This window comes from Electrona antarctica (assembly GCF_951216825.1).
Source record: "Electrona antarctica genome assembly, chromosome: 13".
In the NCBI taxonomy this organism is placed as follows: domain Eukaryota; kingdom Metazoa; phylum Chordata; class Actinopteri; order Myctophiformes; family Myctophidae; genus Electrona; species Electrona antarctica.
The window spans coordinates 48,710,774-48,729,040 of NC_136794.1; the positions used below are offsets into that span (position 1 = coordinate 48,710,774).

An 18,267-nucleotide genomic window follows, 5' to 3' on the forward strand; every position below is an offset into this window, starting at 1 on the left:
TACATTACTCACAAAAAGTAAACACACCTTGTAATGTACACATCGAAGAAGTCATTGCAACATATTTGAACCCCCTGAAACGTAAAAGCAATACTATGGGATATGTTTAGTGTTGTGTCGTGTTGTGTAGAGATCTAAAACGTAACAGTGTTGTTGTCTTCTATCTATACATCTAACTTTTTTTTAAAGATTCGTTTTTTGCCTTTTCTGCCTGGGCCAGCTGCCGCCCCCATAACTGTGGTGTTCCAGCGTGACACACACCTTCTTGGGTAACACCTTCAGAGAGGCCACGTCGTTGCCTTCGCCGTTTAAAATGTACGGAAAGAGTCTCTCGGTGAACGCGTGCGTGAAGGTGTGCAGGTGTGTGTCGGTCTCCGGATCGGAGAAGGACAGCTCTCCTCTGTTCCAATCCAGCTGGACTCTGATCTTCCAGGGCCTGCCGTGGTCCTTCAGTGAGATGTCAGTCCCTGAGCCTGGTAAGGATAATGCCTTATATCTACCGTTGGCGAACCTTATTCTCCAGTGTCTGCCCTGTGTGTACGCCTGTGTTCCCTTTCTCTGGAAAGACTCTTCTAACACGCCCAGTTCCCAGAATATATTGTCTCCGACGTCAACATCCCAGCTGTGACTGCCCGAGTTGAAGCCCTCGGAGGCCAGGACGATGTCCCAGCTGTCGAACCTCTCCGGGTTGTCGGGGAAATCCTGAAATCCTGGAAATGTGAAATCCTCGTCGCACGTCACGCTGGTCAGATCGGCGGACAGGATGAGCTCCGAGTTGGCGGTGTTGGGATCCAGGATCACGGGAGTGTAGGAGACCATGCTCTTCATCTTGTCCCAGACGCTGAAGGCCAGGTTGCCCAGGTGTTTGGCCTCGTCTATCAGTGCCCCCGAGACCGGCTGTGGCTCGGGCAGCGTGCGCTGGACTCTTTCCACCGTGGTCTTGTACTTCTGCAGGAAGGTGACGTCGTCTGCCTCGACGTCTCTGATGATGTCGGAGAGGATCGCCATCTCTCGCCTCAGCCCCTCGATCTTCACCATCATGATCCGCCTCTTCCGCCTGCCTTCCTCCCTCAGTGCAGTGATCCTTGCCTTCTCTTCCTGTTGAAGGAACAGCCGGAACTTCTTAAACTGTTTCTTAAGCTGCCTCTCTGTGTTCGAGGCCTGGACTCCAATGTGTTTTGCCGTTTTATCATAGTTTGCTTTAACTTCATTAAAGTCCTTCAGTTTCTCTTGGAAGTACTTCAGTGTGTCCTGGAGGTAGACTTTGCGACATTGTGCAGCTTCATCGATGGGTATGAACGTATGTCCATCGTGCTTTTCCGAATCCCGACACACAAGGCACGCCAACTGTTCATGGTTCAGACAGAAGAGCTTGAGATCCTCGCCGTGCAGAGTGCAGAGAACCTCGCGCCACGCAGACCTGCTCTCCTCCAAGAAGTTCTCACACAGGTTCTTCAACGCCAAGTTAATAGGAGGTTTGTCCTGTGAGGAGCGTGCTTTGCAAACAGGACAGTCCATGGTTGGTTTCACCCTCCACCATTGCTGCAGACAGGCTTTGCAGAAGCTGTGGCTACACGGCAGGAGAACGGGATGTTTGAAGATGTCACTGCACACGGGACATGTGAAATCCTTTTCCTGCTGGGCCAAAAGGGAAGCCAGTTTGTCTGCTAGTGGCACTCCCTCCTCTGGAATGTGCCCTGATGCTGACATGGCTGGGAGGGCGTCGCCGGTGGTGTAAATTCACAGCAAGAGTTCTAGTAGAGGGAAGCAGAGGACAGTGTTAGAATCACATTGTAGGAGTGATGCTAGTTGTTGTAGTATTAGAATCTAGATTCATACCGTGAAAATTCCACACAATTTGTTTGAAACTGAAGCCTAACTATAGTTCAGTCCAAAGACTTGCGATGAGACATGTTGCAATGTTAGAACATTGCAGAGAAAGTGGCAGATGATCTGATTAACAACACACTTTCACACAATTCTGACAAAATCTTGAATTTCATTCATGCATTATATTTATGTTATTCACATGTGATAATATCTCAAAATAGTATCTTCATATTAATCTTCACAAGTTTTACTTGCATCTCACTACTCAACCAATCTTGCTACTCTATCATTTCAGTTAGGCCTTTTTAACCTTTATTTAATCAGTAAAAAAACACATTGAGAATAACGTCTGTAACGTGCTAGTAGCTGTGTACAGTAAATGGAAACCAGACTGTACCCCCACAGGCATAGTCAAATCAAAACACACAATCATTCTGAAAGCAACAAACTACATACCTGATTACTTCACCAAATCCAGAAGAGAGAAGTCCGGCTCTTGACAACAACACACATTAAAGTGAGAAAGGACAGCAAAACCCACTGCTAAATACTCACTGATGGTGCTTGGGGGCCCAATGAGAGAGAGGGGAGGGGTGTGGGGGTATCAATAGAAACTGGTTGGTTACCTGCCCCCACTGAGGCTGAGGGAAGTAGGGGGGCTGGGGGGGCTGGAGCACCGGAGGGGGGAAATAATAATTTGAATCAAAACAGATTTCTGTTACTAGGCCTAATAAATATGCTGTATCACAGTATCGGCGCTTTATCCTGGTTAATTGCCTGTGTCCGTTTGCTCATGCGTGTGGAGAGTAGGCTACAGAATATTTATCCAGATTGAATTTATTTATTTATCAATGCATGTATTAAAAAGCCCACTGTATCTATACATTCTTTCAAATTAAGTTGTTCATTTGAGCTTTTTCATGATTCTTTTCAGTATAAGTAACTGGTTCAAATGTGTTATAGTCTGCTGAACCAGTTCTATGTCAAATCAAATGAATATGCATTTGGACCCCCAGCTGAAAATAATTCATGCCAGGGACGAGAGACCCCCACACAAGATTTTACACTGTTCAAAAAACAACATGCATTGAAAATAGCAGATCTGCAGACTACACATTCACACAGACTACACATTTTCAGTGCAGTGTGAGCTTGCAGATCAGCTATTTTCAAATACCAGATGTACCATATGTAGGGTTCAAGAGGTTAAACTGATTATAATCCTACATTCACAAACTTTGCTGTTGCAATTAGAAATGAGAGTCTGTTAAAACCCATTCTGGGCGGGAACCCCTTTTGGTGTTTTAACTAAGCATTATGTTATACTTTAGCTATTGAAAAATAGCAGATCTACAAGCTCATTTAGGCCTGACGTCGAAAAAAAAAAGTTTGCTCTGAAAGAATATATATTTAAAGATTTGTGCCGCATTTTCACGATTTTTGAATGGGTTTAAATGGGTTAATCCTGCTGGCTTGTGTTGTTCAAATGATTTGTGACCTTATTATTCTCTTCACCGGATGGACATTATCATCTCTTCACCGGATGGACATTATCTTCTCTTCACCGGATGGACATTATCATGGAATCGTAGAAAGCACAAGATATACGTTTGAGATGAACTTCACTGGATCAGAACAATTGCTTGAGTATATTGACCAAGATACTTATAAATGACATTTGAGTATGGTCTAAAGTTCTCTGAATTTAATGCACATGCACGTCCAATTGAGGTTTGAAACTTTGAATCACGTCAAGCTATTACAAGGTTAAAAGGGTCTTCAATAACAGTCTAAGTCCACACTATTTATCCGTAATGTATAAATGATAGATAAGGGGTCAGGACAACGAGGCCTTTTCGTGGAGGGGTCAGAATAAAATGTGGACTTAAGACTGTTGTTTTCGTCTGTGGTAGGCTACTTAATTGTTTGTCGTGTAACCGTGTGTGAGGGCTTCATGCATATGAATGCTCCACATTCTTGACATTTGCACCTTTGAATGACTGGCAGGGCCATTGGACCACGATGACGACCCATCCACAAGCTCTTCACTTAGAGTCTTAGACCATTGACTGAATTATAATATACATGTCAATGGTAAAGCTACTGTATAGACCAGACGATGGCCAAAGATCCTACTCTACTGACTGAATTACATGTGAATGGTACAGGTAGACCAATCAGTGACGAGGTCCCACACCCACCCAACAATGAATGAGTCACTTTGTGTGAAACTCCGGTGAAATTACAGACATAGCCTATTGCATGCATTTATTCATCGTATGTGTTAGTAACAGAACAGTCACTGTATACAGTGACTTTATATCAATGTGATATTTATACTGTATTATGTATGTATGTATTATAATTATCATAATTGATCAAGTATACAAAAATATATATACACTGTATGTAAAGTGTGTGTCAACAGCCCAGCCTGCACTGGTTTTAGCATGGCATATCTAGTCATTGTGCTTTGTGTACAACAGCATCAACAGTCAAAGATCTATAAGCAAAAGACGTGGCACAAAGTGATGCATTTTAAGCTTGTAGATCTACTATTTTTGATATTTGAATTTGAATACAGACAAGTAACAGTTTGGGATATATTTGGTCTCCACTCGACAGTATTAACACATTTCAATCCCAAATATAATGCTGTAAAATGTATCAGTTTATATAAACATTGACAGATCAATATTTGATATACAGTAAAAAGGGACATGGATGTGTAGCATTGAGCCTCCTCTGAGCCCTACAGGGCTGTTGTGGGCTGGGTCTTGGCTGCAGGGGGCTACAGATGGAACAAGTCTTAGATTTGTTTTACAAAACTTTATTCAGTCTTCAATAACATTCACTTTTATAAACATGAATCTTGCTGATGTGACAACCAGGTATAGTCTGAGAGATGGGTGAGCAGTATGGTTTAGCGCCCCTCACGTAAGTCAGGACTTGATCACCCCGGCTGGGGCGCCAGAGTGAGGTGTATAATGTTGGTAGACCCAAAACCCCGTTGACCTCAGGATACATCACTGAGGATACGTCCCAGGTGCATCCATGCAATGTATTTTTAGTTATAGTTCTTCTATTTATAGTGACTCATAGGAATAGACTATGTGACAACCAGGTATAGTCTGGTGACAGCCGGAATGTAGACGGTACCCGGGTGAGCAGTATGGGTCCGGAGTCCGCAGCACCACCTTCTCGCTCGGGTGGAGTCTGCGGAACCATTGCCCACCACTCCTGAATGAAGTGTCTGGTGCTGGGACTCTGGTGCAACGCACAGGTCCTGGGCCTGGTGAGAGCAGGAGTGGACCTGGTGAGACGTAGGAGGGGCCCGGACAGGAGTCAACCCACAGAGCCTAGTCCTTCTACGCGCCAGAAGTGTACCTCCCAGCCCTGGCAGAGTAGTTCTGGAGTAGTTCCAACGGATTGTGTGATCCTGGTTTTGCCCTAGTGGGACTGATTGAGGGTAGCTACTGGGACGTATAGTAAGTCGGGACTTGATCACCCCGGCTGGATCGCCTGAGTGAGGGGTTTGATGTTGGTAGACCCGAAACCCTGTTGACCTTAGGATACATCACTGAGGATACGTCCCAGGTGCATCCATGTGATGTATTTTTGAGTGGTGTAAACCACTCCTACAACTGGCTTTGTTAGTTTACGTGTCTGTTCGTACCAAAAAATAAGCATGGTTGCTATGGTCACCCAGTTCACACAGGTGTGATTTCAACAACTGGCTTTGTTAGTTTACATGTCTGTTCGTACCAAAAAATTAGCATGGTTGCTATGGTCACCCAGTTCACACGGGTGTGATTTCATTACGTCAGACATTACGTCAGACCACAGTTGATCAGTCTATATAAGACCTTACACCACTCAGTTCACACAGGTGTGATTTTTGAAAAATGCGGCACAAATATTTGAATATATATTCTTTTTTATTTCGACGTCAGGCCTTAATCACCAAATCCGACCGATATGCCTATACTGATGACATCAGGGATCTCCATTTCTGGACCTACAGTACAAAGGGACATGGACTGACAGATACAGCTCATGATCATATATGGGCATAAAAGCGACACAGGCAGACAGACAGGTGACATTGGGTATGGGCAGACAGGCAGACACAGGCAGACAGACAGGTGACATTGGGTATGGGCAGACAGGCAGACACAGGCAGACAGACAGGTGACATTGGGTATGGGCAGACAGGCAGACACAGGCAGACAGACAGGTGACATTGGGTATGGGCAGACAGGCAGACACAGGCAGACAGACAGGTGACATTGGGTATGGGCAGAGCCATTGGGTATATGGGACGCGTAAAACACGTATTTCATAGCCGGGGCGGGCCGCGGGTGGGGCATGCTTTCCCAAACTTGCATCCCAACTTTGCTGAGTAGGCCGGTGCTGGTCTAGTAATCTAAAACAGTGGTTCCCAAACCTTTTCATATCAAGGACCCCCAAATTGACATTTTTTCCCCCCCCGCGGACCCCCATTTGAAAAGATGCCAGGGACCCCCCATATGAGAAGATGTCTACGGCTCAAGCAGTGATTCTCAACCTGTTTCATTTCAAGGACCCCCAGTTTGACGTGCTTTAGTCTACAGACCCCCATTTAATGGCATTTCTATCTCTTGGATCCCCAATTTATAATGTAAAATCAATGTTAATTTAACTCTGAGAGTGTACAAAATGGAACCAAATGGACCCGTTAGGGTCCATTTGGTTATATAGATATTGCCTTTTTCTACTGCATTTTATTTACTGATGTAATGTATTTTTATATGATCACCATGCTCTTTTTATTCTGTATGTATGTTTTGCAGTGGAGCTGTTGGACAAAACAAATTTCCTTCGGGATCATTAAAGTATCTATCTATCTATCTATCTATCTATCTATCTATCTATCTATCTATCTATCTATCTATCTATCTATCTATCTATCTATCTATCTATCTATCTATCTATCTATTATTATTCAAAATAATACAAATATAATTTCAACATTATTCAGTCTTTCAGAAATAGCAGATCTACAAGCTTGCAATGGGTTGTGAACTTGTAGATAAATATGTTTGCTGAAGACCCCTGTAAACCCTTCAAGGACCACTGGGGGTCCCAGGACCCCACTTTGAGAACCCCTGGGCAAGTAGGCCTAGAGTCCATTATTTTAATTGAGGAATCACCCCCCCCCCCCCCATGCCCCTCCCCCCTCCCATGACGTCTCAATGAATCACTGATGAATCAATCAACTTTTCATCTTGTCAGCTGTGCTTGTCCCGCCACTTGTCAAGAAGAAAAGCGCCACCACTACACGCCACTCCATGGTTATGGCGAATGAAATGTAGGTAGGTGGTGTTTTAATGATGAAATCAAAACAACACTAGTCTCTTTATGGGGTCCAACATGGCATGGAACACTTGATGTTTGTCCAAATACCGAGGCTGATAGGTGTTAGTAATCATAGCCTATTGTGAAGGATAGCTTGAAAAAGGAATATTTTGGATGTCCCGCGTACGTCTTAATTTTCCACGTTTGTTGCGGCTCCCTGCACTGTATTAAGCCCCTGTGAATTGAAGTGTGTGCGCGTGTGTGTGTGTGCGTGTTGTGTGTGTGTGTGTTGAACTTGTTTCATTGTGTGAAACACTCACTCCAGAGTGAGAGTGACATGAAACTTGTTGCTTGAAAGCAATGGGTGCAGCTGTTATGTTAATGTTACACACCCACATGCTGTTTGTACAGTATCACACACACACACACACACACACACACACACACACACACACACACACACACACACACACTACTATCATTAACAGTTTGTAGTAGGCTACATGTCAACGAAAGTACAGGTCACTACAAAATCAGCTAGGAGGATATTGAAAAAGCACCAAGACTTACATCAGGGTCCTCCATTTTCAATTAATCAGAGTATATTAGCTTGTAAGAGCTTGACTTGTAAGATCTTCTATTTTCCCCAATTCCTGATATTCTTTCAATCCAAAATGTTTACATTTGAATTCAGCACCTACACTTTGGTGTAGGTGACGGTCCATATGGTTCTCAAAAGAAAATAATGGACCCCTGGGGGGTGTGATAATCCCTTGACTCCTTCTTCAAAACTGCTCTCAAAGGGCACCTACGGACGGAAATGAAATGTGAGCTTACCATAAGCACATGAATCCTTTTCATAATTATATTCCATCATATTCAAGGGCTTTTGGATAGAAATGAGACTCAGACTCAGTCGCTTTCAGTTAGCCCATTCTGGCGGGAACCCCTTTTGGTGTTTCTTTCAAGCATTATACGTTGTACTTTAGCTATTGAAAAATAGCAGATCTACAAGCTTGTAGGTCTGCTATTTTTTGAAAAATCGTGAAAATGTGCCTCAAATTTTTGAATATATATTCTTTCAGAACGTTTTTAACTCAAATCTTTGCTTCTGAGGGGTTCCTGGAACAACATATTTTCAGATGGGGGGTCGGCGGCCATGAAATGCATATAATTTATCGGGTCCTTGACATGAATTATTGAACACCACTGATATAGAAACAGGTATTTCAGAAAACTGTCAGGATTTAGAAGACATAAATTTCGACGTCAGGCCGAAATGGGTTGGAGCACAAAAGTATTGGCATCAAAATGTACTTAAAGTACTAAAAGTAAAAGTATTCATATTGCAGAATGTCACATTTCACAAGTTCAAAATATGTAGAAAATCTATTAAATAGCAGATCGGCTATTTTCAAATGGCCGAAATGTATAGGGTAGAAGTGGTTAATGTATGTTTTCTAATCAAAATTCAAATCGCCAAAGTAACTAGTAGTAACTATAAGTTTTCAAATAATTGTAGTGAAGTAAAAGTACAAATTCTGGCTCCGAGATGTAGTAGAAGTAAAAGTACTGGAAGTTGGAAATACTACACCTCAAAATTGTACTTAAGTACAGTACTTAAGTAAAAGTACTTTCCACCACTGGATGTAGGACACAAAAAAGGACACTAATGCGCATGGGGGCGGGGCCGCCACACCCAGTGTTGCCATGTCCGCTTGTTCTAAGCGACTTTGGACTTTTTTCTCTCCAAAGTTTTGAATTTGTTTGATTGAAATATTTATTAACAGTTTGCAGAATTACAGTACATTTCAAGCACAAACTCAATACAAAGACTGTTAACTGTGAGTGGACGACCCAATTAAGCATTACACTTGTTTACAAGAGGGTCCACCTTGTTCAATTCATCAAAACATTTAGAGATGTACAAATAGACACTTCTATATAGTCAAAGAACAGAACAGGAATTCATCATAAAGGCGGTAAAAAGGGAAAAGAAACATATACAGTGAGGGGAAAAAGGGGTGGGGGGAGGATTCAGTTGCTTTATAAATATTGTTAGTTGCAGGTTGCATTTTCTTTGGGCTTGTTTCTAAAGTGGAGTTGCTTATTTGGCCTTGTTTCTTTTTTTTTTTTCATTTACTTTTTTTAAAATTTTAATCAAACATACAATGGAAATGAAAAGATAATACACACAAAACAAACAATATACAGGGGAGATTTCTGCCTCTCTACTCTATTGACTACATAAATGGTAAATGGTGCATTTATATAGCGCCTTTATCCAAGGCACTTTACAGAGATTGTGCATTACATTCACCCATTCATACACACTGCTGCTCAAGGACACTTCGGCACTAAGGCCTGACTCACACCTTTCGATCTACCATACAACATTGATGCATGCTAGATGTAAAGAAAGGGTTTGTTTACATCTTGCCCCAATGCATTTCCAATGGAAGTCACATGGTTTGACACAACATTTGTGTTGTACGGCTTTCGGCTGTTTTTCGACTGCCCCCCACCCCCTCATACAACACAAATGTTGTGTCAAACCATGTGATTCCCATTGGAAATGCATTGTGAGCTTGCATCAGTCAATAAGTCTCATGCATCAGCTATACATCAATCTGTTGTGAAGGTGTGAGTCAGGCCTAACTCTGGGGGAGCCCACAGGGTTCGAACTGGGAACCTTGCGGTTGCCATCCGGTCCCTCTACCCCTGAGCCACAAGCCGCCCCACATACATTAGTACCTCGAACAGGGACATCCACTTCAACAGGTGAACAAAGTCCATCTCGAACAGGGGCATCCACTTCAACAGGTGAACAAAGTCCATCTCGAACAGGGGCATCCACTTCAACAGGTGAACAAAGTCCATCTCGAACAGGGGCATCCACTTCAACAGGTGAACAAAGTCCATCTCGAACAGGGGCATCCACTTCAACAGGTGAACAAAGTCCATCTCGAACAGGGACATCCACTTCAACAGGTGAACAAAGTCCATCAATGTAACAGATTTAACTGAATTTACACAAAATCAGGTCACATGAAAAAGAGACATGAAAAATTGTCTGTGAACACTTCAATTTTACCTCTAAAGCTGAATGTAATTATCTCCATAATAAATTATATACTATAAATGAAATCAATCCATTCATTTATAGTTGGTATATAAGCCACTTTTTAGTTAAGGCTTTTTTTGGATGCCACCAGCAATTATTTGGGCTTATTGTATCTAAAGTGGAGTTGTTTATTTGGGCTGACTTCCTAATATTGAACCCATTTTGACCTGAGGACGATTCTAATGTCTTCTAAATCAATGACAGTTTTCTGTCAGTGGTTCTGAAACATTTTCATGTCAAGGACCCCCAAAAATATCTGTAATTGGCCGCTGACCCCCATCTGAAAATATGTTGTTCCAGGGACCCCCCCCCCCCCCCCCCACAGAAGCAGCAAAGATTTGAGTTAAAATGTTCACTCTGTAATAATATATATTCAAAGATTTGAGGCACATTTTCACGATTTTTCATAAATAGCAGACCTACAAGCTCGTAGCGCGGCACTCGGTCTATTTTTCATAGACCTGGTTGCTTGTTTTTCTTGCAAAAAACTGGCAACACTGACCACACCTGGAAGGAGAGAGATACTTCCGGGGGAGTGTGGGTTAAAGTGAGCAGCCAAGTTCCATTGAAATGGGTGGGTGGGGATTTTCTATGCCTCTTTTCAATTCTTTTATACACTATAGCTCTATGTCCATAACCCGTTTTGGGCTCAGTGGTCCGGCCGGGTCCGCCCCTTGAGTCGAAAAACCACCTCCTGTATAAAAACCTCATTCAGGACGCAAACGGTCAGAAAGGCAAGTGCACTGACCAAGGGACGACAACATATCTTCTGCACAGCAGCACTATCAACTCAGTTCACCTCCACTGACCAAGGGACGACAACATATCTTCTGCACAGCAGCACTATCAACTCTAAGCTTACAAATAGCCAAGCAAGGAATCTCTAACTATTAGCTGATTAGATCGTCCGAACACACTGTGAAGAGCACATTTTGACAAGCAAGCAAGGAAGGCGCAATCTCCTTCATTCACTTCTAAAAAGAATCCTGTTTCTGCGAGGAGCCAGCTCGCCAGCAGCCCGTCTCCACCACCACCAACACGCCCTCGCCGTGATGATGATGCAAATGGCAGAAAGCCGCATCCAGAAGAACAACCTCTCCAGCGCCATGAACCGCTTCGTGGGCGCCGTCAACGACATGGACCAGACGGTGATGCTGCCCAGCATGCTGCGGGACCTGCCCATGGACGAGGACTGCAGTGACGCGGTGTTTGGACACGCTCCCAAATCCAACGTGGACGTCGTCGATGGCGGTGACGGCGACATGTACAGCTCCTACCAACTGTTGAAGTCCCTGCGCCGAGACATGGAATGGGGTGTCGGCGGGTGGAGCCCCACCACCACCACCGCAGCAGCAGCCCCGGGGATCACCACGTGCCAGCGTCGACGTGTGAGGGGGAGGATCACTCGTAAGGATTCGTCGGAGTCCTTATCGTCCGCGTCGTCGCTGGCGTCCGAGGAGGAGTCGGAGGACGAGGAGGACGAGGACCTGGAGAAGCAGTTCCAGTACCACCTGACGGGCCTCCAGGGGGTCCTCTCCAAGCTGACGCGGCAGGCCGTGTGTCTGACCGACCGCTACAAGCAGGAGCTCGGTATCGGAGAATGGGGCAAGACGACGCCCAACTGTTTGTGGCGATGATTTTTGTTTGGTTCCATTTCTTGCAATGTTTTGTACTCTTAACCCATTTTGGGCGGGAACCCCTTTTGGTGTTAGCATTATGTTATGCTTTAGCTATTGAAAAATAGCAGATCTACAAGCTCGTAGTGCGCCACCGAGTGGCGCGCTACGAGCTTGTAGGTCTGCTATTTTTGAAAAATCGAAGAACGACTGACATAGAAACATAGCTTTTTCAGAAAACTGTCAGGATGTAGAAGACATTTTTAGAATCTGATCTCAGGTCAAAATGGGTTCATGTATTTATACTCAGCCCTGTCAAACACTATGTTTTAATCCTTTAGACCCATACTTAATACCTTTGAATCCGGGAGATACCTCCACACGTATCAACTAATTATTATTATTTATTTATTTATTTTAATACGAATTTGAAGGTTTTCAGAAACCATAGGTGGCTGTTTTCTTTTTTTTATCGGCCTCGGGTCTAAATTGATTGATTGATTGAAATATTTATTAACAGTTTGCAGAATTACAGTACATTTCAAGCACAAACGCTTGTGTGATACACATAACTTATTTATACATTCATGTAAAGATGCATAACTTATTCTTACCTCACAAAATGTGTTTTTTATTTGAAAGTAGTTTGCATTAACTCACAACACGCATATGAGCTCCATATCCTTTATGTCGAATGAACTGGAATCTACTGATATTTCATATTTCATTTTCAAGGAGAATGTTTTGTATGAGATGCATGTTTTCTATGGTGTTTTGTTTTCAAGATATTATACGTGAGAAGAGATGTCCAAATTCAATTCTTAGTACTATGAGCAAAAGCAAAACCTTTTTATACTGTGTATGGTTTGTGATTTTGTACTGAAACGTTGTAAATATACCCAAATACATTTTTATACAAACTTCATCTTTGTTATATATTGCATTTCTTGTTTCATACCACAAATGGTTTCAATTTGTATGTCCGTTTATATTTTCCTCTGATAACTCTCTGTTTTCAGGCAGTTATTTTTTCAAATAGTCATGCCTTGAATGAAAAACTAAAAACAGCGTGCAGCTGTGCACGCACACACGCACGCACGCACGCACGCACGCACGCACGCATGCATGCACGCACGCATACACACAGCATAGCAATGTTGACGAATTTCTCTGAAGCAACCCTGAAAACCTTTAGCCAGGTGTTAAGTCGAACACACTAATTGGCCCTGTGCATAAATGTCCTGGGATTCCAGAAGGTTTCTGTTTCGCCATAGCTTTGTTTGATGGGCCCGGAGAGCTGCAACGATGCTATCCACAGTATCCATTCATACAGAGAGCTGCAACGATGCTATCCACAGTATCCATTCATACAGAGAGCTGCAACGATGCTATCCACAGTATCCATTCATACAGAGAGCTGCAACGATGCTATCCACAGTATCCATTCATACAGAGAGCTGCAACGATGCTATCCACAGTATCCATTCATACAGAGAGCTGCAACGATGCTATCCACAGTATCCATTCATACAGAGAGCTGCAACGATGCTATCCACAGTATCCATTCATACAGAGAGCTGCAACGATGCTATCCACAGTATCCATTCATACAGAGAGCTGCAACGATGCTATCCACACTATCCATTCATACAGAGAGCTGCAACGATGCTATCCACAGTATCCATTCATACAGAGAGCTGCAACGATGCTATCCACAGTATCCATTCATACAGTGAATACGGAGAGCTGCAACGATGCTATCCACAGTATCCATTCATACAGTGAATACGGAGAGCTGCAACGATGCTGTCCACAGTATCCATTCATACAGACAGGAGAGCTGCAACGATGCTGTCCACAGTATCCATTCATACAGACAGGAGAGCTGCAACGATGCTGTCCACAGTATCCATTCATACAGACAGGAGAGCTGCAACGATGCTGTCCACAGTATCCATTCATACAGACAGGAGAGCTGCAACATGCTGTCCACAGTATCCACTCATACAGTGAATACGGAGAGCTGCAACGATGCTGTCCACAGTATCCATTCATACAGTGAATACGGAGAGCTGCAACGATGCTATCCACAGTATCCATTCATACAGACAGGAGAGCTGCAACGATGCTGTCCACAGTATCCATTCATACAGACAGGAGAGCTGCAACGATGCTGTCCACAGTATCCATTCATACAGTGAATACGGAGAGCTGCAACATGCTGTCCACAGTATCCATTCATATTCATACAGTGTGTGGTTTCACTACTTGTTCTGTTTAATGTCTGCATATAGCAGCCCACTCTGAAGTCTCAAGGCTAAAGGCACTCTATAACATACGACGAATTAGACCGAATTAGACCGTTCCTCACCCAGGAATCATCCCAGCTCCTAATCCAGACAACAGTCCTGTCAAAACTTGACTATTGTAACTCTCTCCTTACTGGACTACCGGCATGTGCACTTAAGCCTCTCCAACTGATCCAAAATGCCGCAGCCCGCTTGGTCTTCAACCAGCCAAAATTCTCACATGTCTCCCCCCTGCTCCGCTCCCTGCACTGGCTCCCGGTCGCTGCCCGCACAGAATACAAAACCCTGATGCTGGCATTCAAAGCAACCAAAGGTATGGCTCCCCCATATCTTGCCAGCATGATTGAACCCTACAAACCCTCCCGCGCACTCAGATCAGCCAACGCAGGAAAGCTGGAAGTACCCTCACTAAAAACGCCGGGACAACGCTGCACACGTCCCAAACTCTTCTCCCTTCTGGCCCCAAAACTGTGGATGCACTTCCCGTTGCAATCAGAACTGCAGCATCACTCCCGATCTTCCGCCGTAGTCTGAAAACCCACCTTTTCAGACTCCATCATGGCCCATAGCACTTACCCTACCCCCCTTAGATAGCACTTCTTAGACTTATATAGCATTTTACATATGTGATGTATTCCCATGCTTTTTGTTCTTGCTTAATGTAAATCGCTCTGGATTAAGAGAGTCTGCTAAATGCCTAAATTGTAAATTGTAATTTATACGACTGTGTTGTACATGAAAGATAATCTTTCAACTGAACTTAAAAGGTTTTTCAGATAAATGTATGTTATTTTTTTGTTATACCACACAGTAGTTCCACAACATATACATCAGTTTTTAACCCATTTTGACCTGAGATCAGATTCTAAAAATGTCTTCTACATCCTGACAGTTTTCTGAAAAAGCTATGTTTCTATGTCAGTCGTTCTTCGATTTTTCAAAAATAGCAGATCTACAAGCTCGTAGCGCGCCACTCGGTGGCGCGCTATGAGCTTGTAGATCTGCTATTTTCCAATGGCTAAATCATAACATAATGCTAACACCAAAAGTGGTTCCCGCCCAAAATGGGTGTTGCGAAGGCTTTCACTTAGAGCTGCTTGGTGTCTCTGCCATGGGAGCCACCTTTTATGCTGTGCAAGTCTAGTGTCACGATGATGTCTCCACTGTCTATATCCATCTTTGGAGTTTCTACATTAATCTGATGTGAGCGCTGGATATCGCCGTTGTCTCCATATATGGGACTATAGGTTATCCCCATATATGGAGCTCTAAGTGAAAGCCTTCGCAACAATGGGTATACAAGGTAAAATCATTAGTGTTACTACTATAAGTGTACAAAAAGGAACTTAACTGGCCCTTATGACCCGTAAGGCTATAAGTCAGTAAAGTGTTCGGCCCACCTCAGTGCTTCAGTGACCCCAAACTCAGCCTCTACATTTGACCTACAAATCATATCTCTTGCCTGCCTCAGACCCCCCACCCCCACCCCCGCCCCCCCCCCCAACACCCCCAGTGAGGCTACGTCACACATGCTCAACTGGCCAAGGGGGGTTGGCTAAAAATGACACAGGGGTGGGAGCATTGGGGATGACTGGGCTGGCTGATGGATCAACATGCAGCTGTCATTCTAACAGGGCTTGCTGGGTACTTGTGTCTGTCATTTCCCCCTCAGGGCTTCTCTGGAAAGGTACGGCCGGACGGACGGACGGACGGACGGACGGACGGACGGACGGGGGAGATCATGACTGGGAAAGCTTAAGCTCAGCTTGCAGGGCCAGCGGAGGAGGATCGGGGGCTACCGTGTGTGTGACCGCCAGCATTAAGGAGACCTGATGCACTGGTTCAACCAGAACACCCAGTAAGGAGACGTTTCCAAGGATCAACTTGGGAGTAAAGAGGAGAGTCACTCAAGGCCTTGTTCTTTGGCCGCTGGAACCCTGGGAAACGGTCAAAGAGGACGGAGACCACCGCCACGTCCAAGAGAGAGAGGTTTGGGGAGCCGATAATGCAACTTGATCCTGCAGGTCTTGGCCTAAAAATACCCCCCTGAGCAAGAGAGGGAACGCCATCTCTATCTCCTTAATTACTAAGCTAATAAACGGTTTATTCCCAATCCCCCCCCTATTAGCACAGGGTGGTCGATGCCAGAAACAGCAGTTTGATTTGAATTTGGCCTAGTCAAAAAGTATTGTTGAATTGAAAAAAATAAATAACAATTCTAATCATGTTAACTATAATAGTCGAGTCTAGATGGGATACTTGTGTACGCTTTAGGAATAGAACAGTCCAGAGCCTTGCATGTTGTTGACACCTGCTTGGAAACACAGAACGCTGACCGGTCCAGTCACTATACCTCGGGACCCGTAAGCCGTGCTCGGAAGCCAAGAAGAACTCAAACCCACTGCAACCATGAGGAAGGCCGAGGTGCAAATGACCCTCAAGAAAGGCGCGGACGAGGGGGCGACTCGCGGGGCCGCTCCGCCCAGTCCCATCATCCCGCCGAAGCGGTCCAAGGCCAGCCCCGACCAGGCGGTGGTCCTGGACTCGCGCGGCGGGGCGGCGCCCGTCCAGGCCACCCCGACCCCGATCCCGCCCGTGTTTGCGCGCAAGATGAGGAACGCCGCCGTGGGGACGGGCTGCGACATCCGCCTCAAGGTGACCGTGACGGGCGAACCCCAGCCGTCCCTCTACTGGTACCACAACGAGGACCTCCTCAACATGGACAACCAGGAGTACGGAGGCCTTTGGATTAGGGACTGTAAGCCCAGCGATGCTGGACTCTACACCTGCATCGCCAACAACCACCTGGGGGAGGCGCGGAGCAGCGCCGTGCTGGCCGTCCTGGATCTCGGTGAAGGTAATGTTTTTTTTCTCGCTAATTTAACTTGGGAGAGTTTTACTTACTTACTTATCTCCATTACGCCGGCTGGCGCATAGGGCAGCAGCACTTGTATCTGTCTTTGGCCATCTTCTCTATGGTCCCCCAGCTCTGATGTTGTTGCTTGGGAGAGTGCAGCAAATTAAATCAAATGGACCCCCCCCCTATGGCTTAATTTAGTTTAATTTGGTTCCACTTGACCCCTGAGGACCCCCTGAGGATCCATGTGGTTTAATTTGTACTGTAGAATCTCAAGAGTTAAATGAATGCTGATGAGTTTACCGCAGTGGCGTTTCCAGGAATTACATTTTGGGCAGGCGAGGTGTGTTAATTGTTGTGTTAATAACCTGCCAGACGGGAGGATACAAAGGCTGAAGGCATGCGTTTACATTCCAATGGGTGATTGAGGGTCGCGCTCTATACGCTGTGCACTAATAGTTCTCAGGTCTTGTTTTTGTCCTCAGTGTATGGATTTTGACCTGCAGGCAGAAAATGGTATTTGGACACGCCTGTCCTCGCCTTATTGTAGATACGCCTCTGGTTTAATTTGGATTGTCTCAGATATTTTCAGGAATATTTGATAGCTCCTCACAACAACTGTTACTTGTGTAACTAACTAAGGCAAGCTTTCAACAAAACACTGTAGAGCAGGGGTGCCCACACTTTTTTGACTTGAGAGACACTTTCAAAATGACCAGCTCAACAAGATCTACCCACCAGAAAAGATATGATCCCATTGCTGAAATGTGTTTAAAATGTACCTGAGAGGCTTTGCAATAGCGTCGCTGGCGTTACATACAGCAAGACATAACACAAAGACACTTGGAATGGAGAAATAGAGGGAAAATGGAATTGGTAGAATGTTTTTGTATATAACTTTGTAATGCTACTGACAACAAAATGTTTTTTTTTTAATATTTAAATTAAATATATGTTTAGGACCATGGCATGCCATGCTGTGATCTACCTGCACAGCCTTTGTGATCTACTGGTAGATCGCAATCTACCTACCCCTGCTGTAGAGGGTATGCGCGTGACATCATCATCATGCCAGGAAGTTATGCGGGAACACCTACAGTATACTGACTGAGTGGCAAAAAACTGCTTTCTGGCCTTGACAGTCCATACATCCAAGCAGAAAAGTCCTATATGATTGCAAGGACACTTCGCCTG

The 18,267-nt window shown here is 44.5% G+C and overlaps 3 protein-coding genes across 3 annotated transcripts in view; 2 read left to right on the forward strand and 1 right to left on the reverse strand.

Moving 5' to 3' along the window:
- Window positions 1–183: 183 nt before the first annotated feature.
- On the reverse strand, window positions 184–1,710 carry LOC306935028 (E3 ubiquitin-protein ligase TRIM35-like; the record flags this gene model as incomplete). Its single annotated transcript, XM_079517849.1, has 1 exon — window positions 184–1,710. The coding sequence occupies one exon, from the start codon at window positions 1,708–1,710 to the stop codon at window positions 184–186; it is 1,527 nt and encodes a 508-aa protein (XP_079373975.1).
- Window positions 1,711–11,343: 9,633 nt separating this feature from the next.
- LOC306935029 (mid1-interacting protein 1-B-like) lies at window positions 11,344–11,928 on the forward strand (the record flags this gene model as incomplete). The annotated part of the gene is made up of 1 exon (XM_079517850.1): window positions 11,344–11,928. One exon carries the CDS (start codon window positions 11,344–11,346, stop codon window positions 11,926–11,928), a length of 585 nt encoding a protein of 194 aa, XP_079373976.1.
- Window positions 11,929–16,418: 4,490 nt separating this feature from the next.
- The window catches only part of spegb (striated muscle enriched protein kinase b), a gene marked incomplete at its 3' end in the record, with an annotated part of 93,607 nt that continues 91,758 nt past the window's right edge, over window positions 16,419–18,267 (forward strand). Inside the window, exon 1 of the mRNA XM_079517851.1 lies at window positions 16,419–17,073. Coding sequence (XP_079373977.1) covers window positions 16,626–17,073 — 448 coding nt within the window. The 5' untranslated portion in view covers window positions 16,419–16,625. The remainder of the gene's footprint in view (window positions 17,074–18,267) is intronic.